We start from the raw sequence: 13,434 nt of genomic DNA, 5'->3' as shown, positions 1-13,434 counted from the left end.
AATGGCCTTGCCCCTAAAATGACGAAATTCCAAGCCTGGATCTCACCATAGGCTGTTGCCATGGAAACGCATCACTCGCCATAAAACACATGTCGCTGTGGCTCCAATGGACACGGTCCGGTCGTCCCACAATCTTCACCTGTATATCACCTCTCCATGCCTCAACAGCTCTACGTCAAATCTGAAATTTCACCATATGCCGTTATCCATGGAAACGCATCCCTCGCCATAAAACACGATGTTGTCGTAACGCCTATGAAAAGGGTCAAAACAGCACTCGTTTCCCTCGCCATAAAATATGATGTCACTATAACTCCTATGCAAATGTTCAACAACTTCACATGTGTGCTAACAGTCCAGCCGTGAAGACAAAAAAATGCTCCAAACGGCCCAAAACTTCACAGGTTTGGTAACGATGCAGCCATCAACGCATCTAAGCGTATTATGGGATGTCATCAAATGCCGTTGGCATGGCGGCAGATCATTCGCCATCAAATTAGTTCAAAAGTTTCCAGTTCAAATATTCTGCTGCTTTTCCAAGCCTTTTTACTTTCTTTTCTTCTCTCATCACACATTCAAGCCCCCAGTGTTCATGTATTATTTCAATCTAAATTCTTCACTTTCTTCTTACACATTACATTTCAGCATAGCAGTTTAGCGTCAGCTTTTCAGCATAAAGCATTCCCACTAGCAATTTCTTCAGGAATTGCATTCTCTAGTTTTTAAGTGACATTCATTCCTTAAACGAGCCAAACCAACTTTCTTTTTTTTAGCTTCCTATTTCCCACTGTGAGACAGGCACATGAACGAGCAGTAGCTTATCATTTAGTTAGCTCTTTAATTATATGGAATGTTAATACCTCAAATTACTCTGTTTTCTAACCACTTCTATTATTACGTGCAAGAACAATGTTAAAAGTTTTGTTTATAGGCAAAATGACTGGAAAACAGTTGGATTTGAGATATTTTCATTGCTTCTCTTTTGTGGCTGTATTTTGTTGCATCTGGATGATATCAAATGGAAACATCAGGCTTTATGATCAACATGGAACACATTCTGCACACGCAAACACTCTTCCCCACGCCACCCAGGGTATATGTTCAGGTCTGACTCTCACTCCTCACAAATTCCCGAAAGATAGGCAGATACAGTGTGGTTTATTAAATTACCATGTGAAGATCATCATATTATCATCCGCCGTTTCTGCTGCATCCATCTCTTGTGCCTCGGAGCACGTCAGCTCTCCAGATAAAATATAAATTGATTGAAGACTGTAGCTAAATGTAAAGCAGCCCAACACTTCTTTGGTAAATCTGTATTTTGGAGCTTTTTAGCACAGTGGAAACACATGACACCCGGATAAGTGTTGCTCCGATCAGAGGTTTAACAAATGAATTAAATCAGATTACCAATTAATCTCATCTTGTTATGGGCTGTTCCCTCTCAGCAATGCAGTTTAGATTAATTTAGTGGGGACAAATCCCTGTTTGGCAATCCTGGCTATTAAAATGTCCTAGATTTCTTTTTTTCTTGGATAAATAAAGCAGTTCCTGTGTTAGTATTCTGGCTCAGTGTTGTTTTAAGATGACCTTAAAGTGACACTGCCATTTTCACCATTTGCAAGTCTCAAATATGGCTTTTTGTAGTTTCCTCCTTTAGGGAAAGCTGTGGTCAATTTGAAAGTGTAATTTATATGCCATAATTATACTTTTACTGACAAAAATGCCACACAAACCTGACATCAGGAAGGGCATAACGTTCACAGAAGCAGTATGTTTGCAAACATCTGTATCAAACTGAGCTCATGGGGGCACAGTGAAGATTGAGATTGCAGTTTCTTTAGAACGTATCACACTTTGAATTTATTGTAAGTGACATGAACCTAAACTCAAGGAATCAAAAACTCTTTCCAGCTGCCTTTGGGGGTAAATGTTTGACACTAGATCTTGGGTGGAGTATCACTTTAAAGTGAGATTATTGCCTTTATACCTACTCCAGGAAGTGTCGACGGCTGATTATTTACTTTCATGACTTCAGCTGAGTCTGGTGCTCCATATCCGTGTCTGCTCCGTGTCCAAACACTGCCAGCCTGCCCTGCACAGCATCACCCACACGACTTTAAACACTGATCTTGATTTATGTTTAGGTTTTTTTTTCTCAGTGGACCAAAAACTTTGAAAATTACCGTAAAGAGTGGCCCTGCTCTGGTCTGGCTGGTAAGACTCATTAAAATGTTATTTGGTCGGTGGGAGGGGGCTGGCAGGGGGAAACATTAGCGGTTCCACTTGAGCACACCATAAAGTCAAGTCAATCAGCGATTTGACATGGCAGACCACCAAATGTATATGATTTCCCCCAGCCGCAATATGCATAAATATGCTTCATGACTAATGCAATAAGCACATGGAGGTTCGGGTAATATACCTGACTGTAAATTATCTGGAGAGTGGAAGCAGCTGTCACCAGCTGTTTATGGTGCACAGGCTGATCACACTGGTTTCCAAATTCCTGTTTGTTTTCACTTCTTTTATTCTGCTTTTCTATCATTACCATGGACCAAGACGCTGAAATAAAGTGTCAATCTTGATGTAGTAGAAACCGCTTATGGTGATTAATCGTTTATATAGATCAAAAAGCTTGGCACAAAATCATTCTTATACAAACGCTATTTAAACAACCTGCTTATAGTAATCAAGAATGTTGGTTTGTTTGATACATTACAACATATGGGAATCATGTTGCATTTCATATTTATCTTTGTTCTTGGCATGTATAGCCTACAAATTATTTTCAGGCCTGTTTAAACTTCAGAAATGTACTGAAATCCCCACCAAGCAATGGCTAACTGTTTTAGTCTAAAGTCTAATTCTAATTTGAACTATAACACAATACATTTGATATATCTTAATAAACGGTGCTGTACTATATTGTATTTGAATTATGAATAGCAGTCATTTAATTTGCACAGTAATTAGACAAATATGTTGCTCTTATAGAGATCCATTTGACCCAAACAGACTTCACTATAAGAGGTTTTGACTGTATATGATTTAATACAAATTTCCCATTCATATGTGCCTGCAGTCATTTTTCTAAACACGGTGTGTCCAAATGCTCTATTTTCCTAAAATGTCCTAGAGTTTTCCAAAATCCCAGCTGATTATGGCTGCACATACAGTAGTATATTCACACTGAGTTGCTTTCTTGCGGAGAGTTTGGATATTAGATACTATATATATACTAATATTAGATATTAGATTAGATTACCTTCTAAAATATTTGTATAATTATCTCAACAAGCATACATTGTTTTAGGAGGAGCTAAGGGGTGTAACTATTTATTTATGTAAGTGAATCCTTCCTTCCAGCAGGGGCTTGGCTTTTGTATTCGTCATGCTATGCTACTGTAAGCTTTATGCTAAACATGTCTTGTCTCTTTACTAGCTGTGTAAGATACAGTACTTAATAGACAGTTATCAAATCAAATCAATATTTACTTTTGCCCTACAAAACAAATCCTCAAAGGGCTGAACAAAGCAAACTAAATATGAATATCATAGCACAAAAATTATAGAAAACAAGTTGAACAACAACATAAATAGTGCCATAAAAGCATGTGTATGCAAAACCAGACAGAAGTGATGCTAATGTAGACAGAAATGGCAAAAGTACACACATCCTTTACTCAAGTAGAAGTACAGATACTTGTGTTTAAAAATACTCTGGTAAAAGTAGAAGTACTGACTAAACTTTTTTACTCAAGTAAAAGTAAAAAAGTATGGGCTTCGTACGTACTTGTAGCTGTTTCATAGAGTAACTGGTAACTGGACCTCACTTTATATGAATAGAACATTCTAGATCTTCTATTTCAAATTGTAATCATGTCATTGTTAGCTAATGAATGTTTCAACACTGAACAACAACCATTTAGAACACAAGCAAAGAAAAACAAAGTGGGGAAATAAACGCCTACATTGTAGATTCTAGGGTGACTATACCTCTTCCTTGGAAACAACACAACAATTATTATGGTAATGCTTTAAACAAAACTGAATTGAAGTGAGTTATATGGTGAACTTTATCTAAAATTGTGGGATCAATTAATAAACAACCAAACTCAATAATTGTGTGTGTGTGTTTTTGTCTGTGTGTGTTTGTGTGTGTGCAGAATGAGACAGCAAGTGATGGCATGATTGCCTTCGAAAACCAAACAAATTAACACGAAGTAACAGTATTGCTGAAAACATCAAGCGTAACAATAGTTTCCTGAACCACACATCGCCAGCAATGCCGATCATTTAGAATATCACCCTCATATACTGTATGACCATGGGTGAGGGAGATGAATATCTCTGCTGCTATCAGTATTGTCGCTAACTTCATCACCTGTCTCTGCCTCTTACGCTTCCTCCCTAACATCATCCATTCTCATTGGTCCCTCTTGTTTAGAGAAGACCAGGAAATGATGGATACACGGATCGTGTTAAAATCAATAGGCACGCAATGATTCTAGATAATAATGATCACGCCACCAAACGCAGATTAAAACTAAAGTAACAAGCCTGTTTTGAAAATGTAAGAAGTAGAAAGTACTGGTATTTGTGTTAAAAATGTAAGAAGTAAAAGTAAAAAGTCATCAGAAAAATAAGTAGTGAAGTAAAGTACTGATACCAGAAAAATGTACAGTAACAAAGTATTTGTTCTCCACTACTTCCCACCTCTGAATGTAGATGAGGTGACATGGAAGACAGATGTGAAGTTATGAGAGTGTTATCAATGTAATCATCTAACTCTTAGCTTAGCGTATTTCCAAAAATCACAAATGTATTGTAGCGGTCCAAACAAATACTCTTCCCAAAACATCAAACGCTCAGTCCTACACATTTTCTGCTTCAGGCAAACGATAAATGAATCCGAATCATTCAATGTTGATAGACACTACTTTATCCACTGCAGAATAATTACTTATTTTTCCCTTATGATTTTATTTTTCCGTTGGTGCAGCAGTGCGCTTAAAAAAGAAGCTGGTACCCTATACTGACTATTATACCTGCTGATAAAGGTAGTTGCACTGATGACAGAAACTGTATTTTAATTCCTTCATAACAGCACAGTCGTTTTCAGTAAAATTGCAGCTAAGTCTGATGGAAACAGTTGGAAGTGTAAAGACGGTTCATGCTGCCCTGCAGACAGACACATGTTCTGATCCAAACACATGACCGCAGTCTGTACCTGTTCTCCTGCTGTTTGATGTGTTTCGGCTGTCAAACGGGGATAAGTGTGTGAATGCAGTTGTTGTGTAGAGGGTGGAGGTGTAGCTGACTGGCAGAGGTTTAATTGGCCTCATGGTTGGCACTCCTTGCCCTGAAGTGGCTCTCTATGGCCTCATTCTCCATATTTTTAGTCAAGCCAAGCTTCTTAAAACACAATTTGGGTTAAATTTGGAAACATGATAAGAGTCAGACCTTAATGCTGCCTGAATGCCCCACAGCAGAGTTACCTCCATTTTGAGTGCCAGACAGAACGTTTTAAAAGCCAAGCAAGCTCCTACACACATAATCATTTAAATAAGGCATTAGGGAAATTGGCACAATACATATTAACAGAGTGTAAATCCAATGGCAGGGGGGATATCGTCCACTGGAGTGCTGGGAAAAAAAAACATTTCACAAATGAAAATAAGGTAGCATTGTTTGTTGCAGTTGGTAAACACCCAGCATTCACAGTTGTGTACATGTGTGTGTACTGATATACTCTGGTTAAGGGGTAGAGACAGGACATGATGTGCTCGTAATTTGGTCACAAACACAGCAGCCTGTTGCCGTTTTGTGAATTTGTCTGAGGATTTTAATAGAAGCATCTTTTTTGGGGGGGTGCTTTTTACGGCAGACCAGGGGGTGCATTTCACGACGGGGGTGCATCATTTGACACAACACCGGCCGTGAGAGGCAGACATTTCAAAATCTTGTTGTCTCTCCAGTTGGGTGTTTGTCTTCTTTTTGATGTGTAGCAGCTGCAATAGAAACGTCATCAATACAATAGAGAATGAGAAAAACAAGAGTATCTTCAAATACAGACACTAATATGTCATAAATTATGATTGAGAGTTTCTGCATTTTTTTGGGATTATTTTGCCTATTATATTAAATATAGCTTTGTAAGTGTTGTTGAAAGTTCAATCATCTTGAAAATGTTTTTAAAAATACTTTTAATTCATTTTTCGGTAAATTAAATAATAATACGAAAAAACTTTTGTGGAAAACTAAATGACTACATCAGGACACAAAGGTTATCTTATGCAATTTGAAATTGAGAAGTGGTTTGGCTTTCTGAACCCAACGTGCAGCCGCTGGGCGAGATCAGGGTGGATTTGATTGCTAATGCCTGAATGAAGTTACTCCTTGTGTCCTAAAGTCTTTTTCCAATGAAATTATCTTTAATTTGATGAAACATCTAGTTAATATGTCACATGTAATGATCTATAATTAACTGGGTGTTGAATGGGCTGGAAAATTTTGCGATTAGCAATTTTCCATTTGGTCTGTAAGCCATTAACAGAACTCTGTGTCTGCGGTGATGGTTGACAAATCTTGGATGGACAGATGAAAATAATTGAATCAACTATTTCATTAACCTCTGACATGATGTATTAGTGGCTCATTACTTTTTTGATATATTTCATCAGTGCTATACTGGTGTTTGTAGGAGTGGACAAAATCATTTATTTTTCTGTTTATAATCCTGTGTAGCATTCCATTATCTAATTGTATACACTTTATGTTTTCAAATAATATTTTTTGTCTGTTAAACTAAGAGCATTTCTGGAAAGTTGTATTGCACCCAGAGGCTGTTCGTTTAGATGTATCACATACAATTTAAATGTTATATTGATTCCAATGATTTTGCCAATCCGTCTAGATATCTTGATTTATCGGCATAACTAAGATATTTGAGTCATGCTGACAGTCTGGCTCAATTGACAGCAAAGTCAGTCCACCTTTTATATTCAGACTTCAACAACTTTTGCATTGATTCCAATGGAACCTAAACTCTATGCCATCAACAGGTCAAAGTTTATATCCAAGAAACATCAACATGTTAGCATGCCAACATTGGGGTTCAATTCAAACAACTGATTTGCCTAATAAAGTCTCACAGAGCCAAATGCATGAATGTTAACCCGCAGTCTGTATCAAAGCAAGTTCATATATTTTGACTTCCATACCCTTTAGCGCTGGATGGTCCAATCCAGATTCCCTTTAAATCAGATTTCAACGCAGATGGTTTGTAATAATAAAGATTCAACTCTTCATCAGTCAGTTATTACGATATAAAACTCTGAGCCATTTTTACCATACATCTTTATTAATGTATACATTATGTACAATAATAAGTTATATATACAGTTATATTTTGGTTCTGTAATGAGTTTGCGTGTGTTTCTACACATTTTACTGTCCATTATGTGCCACTGAGGTAAGAGATACATTTTTGGCTTGTGTCAGCAAAGCATACTGTGTGCCTGTATTGTTGCTCTTCTGAAACAGGGGCTTGAGTCCATTTCAATTCAATCCATCGATCATTTGCAAACGTATAAAACATCATAAAAAGAATTGCTCAAACCTGTTTTGAATTAGAAGACAACCCTGCTCCATAAAAGGCAGAATATGTAACCATGAGCTTTGAATCAGAGTTATTAATTGTAAAGAAGTGCTTGGTAAACATGCATATTAATTCATTTAAAGAACCAGAGTCCAGCCCCAGTGTTTGCAATGCAAAATAGGAACAAACGTTCGAACAAGAACATGGCGCTTGTGTTTGGTTTAGCGCAGAGCTATCATGGGACATTATGCAGACAACATCACGCTTCAGATAAAGATCAGCCCTATTCCAGAGAAAGTAATTATTGGCTTTGCTTGTTGGACTTTGGAATTTACTGCTGAGTTTGGATGGTTAACTTCTACAGAAAGCAGGATGATAGCATCTTACTTAATGCATCATCACTATTAATTCAACTCAGATGAGAATTAACGCTCTTAAGTTTAACTTGATGCTGATCTATGCCACCCTCAGTCTCTGTACGTTCAACTCTCGACCGTCTTCCTCTGCTTCGTCGAGGTGTACGACCCGAACAACTGCATATTGTTCTCATTTGCCACATGGGTCCCACAGGGGAGAGGGGAACTTAGATCCTGTGTGAGCATGACTGAGCCGACCACAGAAGCTCAGTAAGGTCAGACGTTATGAGAGGACCGTGTCGCTGCTTCCACCACGACCGGCTGCATTCTTCACCGTTCACAGTGCAGCAACCCCGGGGGCACTTAGTCATGCCTGTCTTGTGGCATCTCTCTTTTTAATGCAGGTTTTTTTACAGCTTTTCCACTGGGCTTTCAGTGGTTAAGTGGCCCTAAATGCTTAATTGGGTGCTGGAAATCACAGGCACTTTGCACCCGCTCTGTAAACCACAACACTTCAGCCTATTAGGGGCCCGGGGAGCCACACGCCAAATAATTAGGACTGGCGGCAGCACTAGACCGCAGAATTGGGGTAAAAGAGGTATAAGGGGGAGAGGAAGAATTATGGGGGGGGGGGGTCACAGACTGGGTCACTGCTGAGGAAGCAGTTGCTGTAAGAGCAGTGTATGCTGACTGGGATAAAGGGAAGTGGATTTGCATTTGGATTAAGACAAAAAACATGGGCAGCATTGTATGGGATTATCACCAACTACACTACCTAAAGTGTTTAAAGCATTTTTTAATTGGTTGAATTTATATGGTAATGAATTAACAGAGTTCAGTTGGTGTTTTTAAATGAAACACCATCACAGAACCAACCTTAAAATTGACATTTAGTTTGAAAGTATCAGCCTAATGTCTATAGAAAATACTGTTCTGTAATATTGAGTAACGTTGACACGGGAGAGTTTCTAAATTCCCAAATGCTCAAACCAAGTTCACCCTCTGAAAGTTGATCTGAGGAATACTCTAGTGTTTCCGGCTCCCCACAATGATTGCATTTTAAGTAGGGAGCTTATACAGTATCTGCTTTCTCTGACTGCATGATGACAGCACAGCCAAAGTTATGAATGTGAACTGATGCTGCGGTCAAACAAGGTCGCTCGAATACAAACGTCTAGTTACATCAGCACTAACCAAAATATATTTTGCTCTGATCTGGAGGTTCAGTCGAAGGACAACTAAGAAGGCATCCTCATTCCTTCCACTTCTGATGCACTTTTATAGCGGTGTTCCTACAGGAAAGGCACTTAGCCGGCAGTAACTGCTCAGTGATATTCATTAGCACATCATTACATATTTTGATGTGATTTGTTTAAAGAGCAAGCTTAATTTTGTATCAAAAATGTGGAAAAAAAGTTGTGATTGTGTTGCGTCCAGCGCACAGTTAATCCAGCTATTTCTTTCCAAACATTCTGTAACATTTATGGAAGACAATATTTTCCAAACTAGAGAGTACAGATTTAGGTCTTTCTCAAACTCTGCATCATTTCAAAAAGACAGAATGGTAAGGCAACACATATCATTTCAGGTGAAAAGCTTCTTGACGGATACAAACCATGATAGGAAGGAAAGGATTGTGCACAGGGAGGTCCACTGACATTCTTCATGTGATGGGGGTCAGGTGTATACTGTATGTGCCGCCTCTTTGTCAGAGCAGTATCTGTCCCTACAAACATGTATACTGTAAGGCATCCAAGTCTTTTAAGTCTCTGCTCAACAACAGTCTTTAGACGCTGGCGCAGCGCTGGGATGGAGACGGGCATGGGGTTGTACAGACCAACTGGCTGTGAAAAGTGCTGTTGCCCTGGCGACCTGCAGCCGCCGCCATCTCCCCGCTGCCCAGCACGTCCGAGCAGAGCGACTCCACGGCGTCCAGCCTCTCGATCTGGACCAGGCGGGTCAGGAGGTCGGGGATGCTGTAGCCCGCCGTGCTCACCCTCTCGAAGAGCTGCAGGCCGTCGCTCATGCCACCGATCTCGTCGCGCTTCAGCCCGAAGCTCTCGGCCAGGTGCCTCCACGTCTTCACCACGGCTGCCTCGCTGCTGTAAGACGAGCTCAGCATGCGGCTGGCCTTCTCCAGACAGTCGAAAGGAAGCTCTGTGGGGCTCAAGCCTGCAGAGGGACAGGAGGGTTAGAGATGTCAGTATTACATGGACAGTCATTTACATCAAGATCCGTCATTTTTAGCCATGCTAGTGGTGTGATGTGAAGGGTATCAATCAGTCAGTTAATAGATGAACCATCTCGATCTAAACTGAATATCAAAACAAATAATGGATGGTTTGCAGTGAAATTTGGCCCAGGTATTCTTAGTCCCCTGAGGATGTCCTTCGACTTTAGTTTAAAAAGTGTTGTTTCCAATACTTAGGAAAATACCTAAATACTTGCAAAACTCTGCTGCACATTGTGTTTACTGCAAATTATCAAATGTTAGCAAGCTAACACCCTACACTAAGATGGAGGACAGTTCTGAATTGTGTTGACTAGTGGAACAGTGTGAATAGTGAGGTCTTTCTAGGCCAGTTTAATTTCCTAAAGCGATTTTCTGGAAAATGGAAGTCATTATGATTTCTTACTTCAGCAGAGTTGATACAAAGATTTCATATTTAGTGTTAACAAGGTTAGATGTGCCCACAATAGTGGCAGTTATCAGTTCTTCATTAAAAGGCTTGGTGAGATGGATATTTGCATCTGTGTCAGCGCGACTTACCCTCTGTCACATTGCAGGCTCTGCCATACAGATCCAGGATCTTTTTCCTTCGACTCTGTAACATCTGTGTGCAAAAAGCACACATTATGTTATTTCTAAGATCTTTTGCTGTTCATATATTTTTACCCTAGTAACGTCTTTAAAATATCTTCTTACCCCTGGTGTTTTATTGTTGTTGTTCAGTGCATTCATAGTGCTGATGTGGTTGGCGCTGGCAATGTGGTTGACTTTGCCGATGTGGTTGGGACTCTGGGTGTTATTGGGACTCTGGGTGTTATTGGCCTGTCCGTTGGCGTGGGCTGGGGCCCCGTTGCAGGCTCGCTCCCGATCCAGGAGGCCCAGAGAGAGCAGGCAGAGGTCGGGCTTATTGCCCAGGTTGACGAGGCAGGGGTTGGGGGTGTTGGTCTCGGCTGAGCCTTGCTTGTCAGACGCCGCCTCCTCGTCGCTGTCAATGCTACGACTCAACAGCTGCTCGTTCTCCGATGATGCATCATTCTCACTGCAAACACAAACACATATATTCAAATATATTGACATGTGCACATCAGAGTTCCCGTCACTACGACCGGTAAAATATGCTGAAGACCGGCAAATCTAAATCTCTCCGGTCAAAGTGTCCGTTCAAAAATAATTTCCGTTTAGCGCAATATCGCATCAGTTGTGCAACTTGCGCCATTTATGTGACAGACAAAAGAGTATGTGACAGACAAGAATAGTCAATTATAATGTCTAACCATAGTGTCTAACACGTAATGTGGAGAAAGAGATGTCCTGGATGGGTTGATTGTGCGTTGATCTGTTGGTAATGCGGGGATTCCGGTGGGCATGTAAACTAATGCATAATGCTGCGCTATACTTTGCGGCCTCACCCGGTTGCATAGCGACGCTTATTGTTTAGGTGTCTTTTAATAAGCAGGTAGTCCTATCATTAGCTAGAACTAGCTAGATCTGATCAATATAAACGCGAGTGAAGTCTAATCTGACGGGAGAGAGAGATCAGCTGCTGCTGACGAGTCGACACGCAGCTCTGCATGATCACAGAACAAAACATACACCAGGTTAGAATAGCACACGTAGCTATTTTAATGACCTCTCAAACTACCGTAACTAGTTATAGATATGTTTAGTTTTACTGTCGGGTCACTCGTTACTGGATCCGCGAGCTGCATGATACTGACGGGCTGTCAGGAGAGGGAGAGCGCTCCGTTTATTATTCCCGTGTTATTGTAAGTTACTGTACACTTTTGAATAATGTAGTTAATCTACTATAATTAGTTTGTTTAATATCGAATCATATCAATTTGTTTTAAAGCACAATAAATAACAAAGAAGACCTTTGACCGGCACTTTTCTCATTTTGTCCGGAAGATTTAAACTTGAACGGACATGTTGACCGGCGAAAAAATATTCTAACGGAAACTCTGGTGCACATACTTATAGGTATCCCATAAAACAGCTGTTTATCATTTAGGATCTCCTGCCAGTGTTTAGGTTTTCCTTTGTTCGGCGCATTGTAATCAGTTAGCTCTAAAGATGCTTGTGGGATGATTTGTGTTACCTTTGGAAAGAGCAGAGCTAGCTGTTTCACTGTTTGTAGTCATGTCTTCATGTTAACCCTTGATTTGTGCAACTCTCAAGGTTGTTCAGGGTAGGTATTGATTCAGAATATCAGCGAGTCTGGCCAGAGTTCTCACCAAGTTAAAAACCAAGTTTTATGCTAGGCTAAACTAACTAGGCTGCTGGCTATAGCTTTTTAAGTTTACGTACTGAAAGGATGAACAGTAGTTTCTAACATATATACGACATATTTTCTAACTGTTATACAATTACAAAGAAAACATTGAAATACTGTCCTCAGGTTACAAGGAAAATAATTATTCAAATGTTACTTTTTAGTATAAAATGTTTCAGTTAAATGTTTCCAGCTTCTGACAAAAATCTAAGAAAATAGATTTGAGATAAACCCCAAATACACTTTGTTGCCAGTTTATTGGATACCATATGTATTATAGCTAAAACTAAAACTGAAGCATTCAAATATAATTGGTCCTATGTTCATACAAGTTATACAGTTGTGCTTTGTCCACTGATTTGTATCAATGAGTGTAGGCTAAATATTATATCAGCTCTTAGTTTAACCAATACAATTCAACAGTAAACAGCCCCAGAAAAGTAAATACAGTGTTTTTCTGGCGAGAGTCACAGCTATTGCCCACAGGATGACTTGTGTCTTTGCAAACGTTGTCAAATGAAGATGAACTGGAGAATAATGCTGTTGTTTCTAAGCTGTTCCTGTGATTGACTGAAATAGCCCTGCGTTTTACAACATGATACCATGTAATATCATTTGATTACCTGCCTCTTCCTCCCAATGCCTGCTCAGGATTTTCTCCCGAAAGCACCTTGTTGACAGAGATGCTCACAGAATGCCATTGTGTTCGCAGTCCCACACTATCTTTACGAGCACATACACACAAAATGGCATTGTTTCCCGGACATCCAACACCCACTCTGGCAGCTAAAGCAGTGAGTTAGCCCATCCTCTGGCATGCTGCTATACCACACTGTGTATTGCTATTGATGCCGAGGTGTGTGTGTCTGTGTGTATGTGTGCGTGTCTGTGTGTATGTGTGCGTGTCTGTGTGTATGTGTGCGTGTCTGTGTGTATGTGTGCGTGTCTGTGTGTATGTGTGCGTGTCTGTGTG

General features: G+C 39.9%; 1 protein-coding gene across 1 annotated transcript in view; it reads right to left on the bottom strand.

Moving 5' to 3' along the window:
- Positions 1-7,347: 7,347 nt before the first annotated feature.
- The window catches only part of edar (ectodysplasin A receptor), a 39,580-nt gene continuing 33,493 nt past the window's right edge, over positions 7,348-13,434 (bottom strand). Inside the window, 3 exon segments of the mRNA XM_034236928.1 lie at positions 7,348-10,131; positions 10,730-10,793; positions 10,886-11,228. Of these exon segments, the coding sequence (XP_034092819.1) occupies positions 9,746-10,131; positions 10,730-10,793; positions 10,886-11,228 (793 nt within the window). The 3' untranslated portion in view covers positions 7,348-9,745.

This window comes from Gymnodraco acuticeps, unplaced genomic scaffold (assembly GCF_902827175.1).
Source record: "Gymnodraco acuticeps unplaced genomic scaffold, fGymAcu1.1, whole genome shotgun sequence".
Classification (NCBI taxonomy): domain Eukaryota; kingdom Metazoa; phylum Chordata; class Actinopteri; order Perciformes; family Bathydraconidae; genus Gymnodraco; species Gymnodraco acuticeps.
This window is presented reverse-complemented; position numbering and strand designations above follow the sequence as displayed.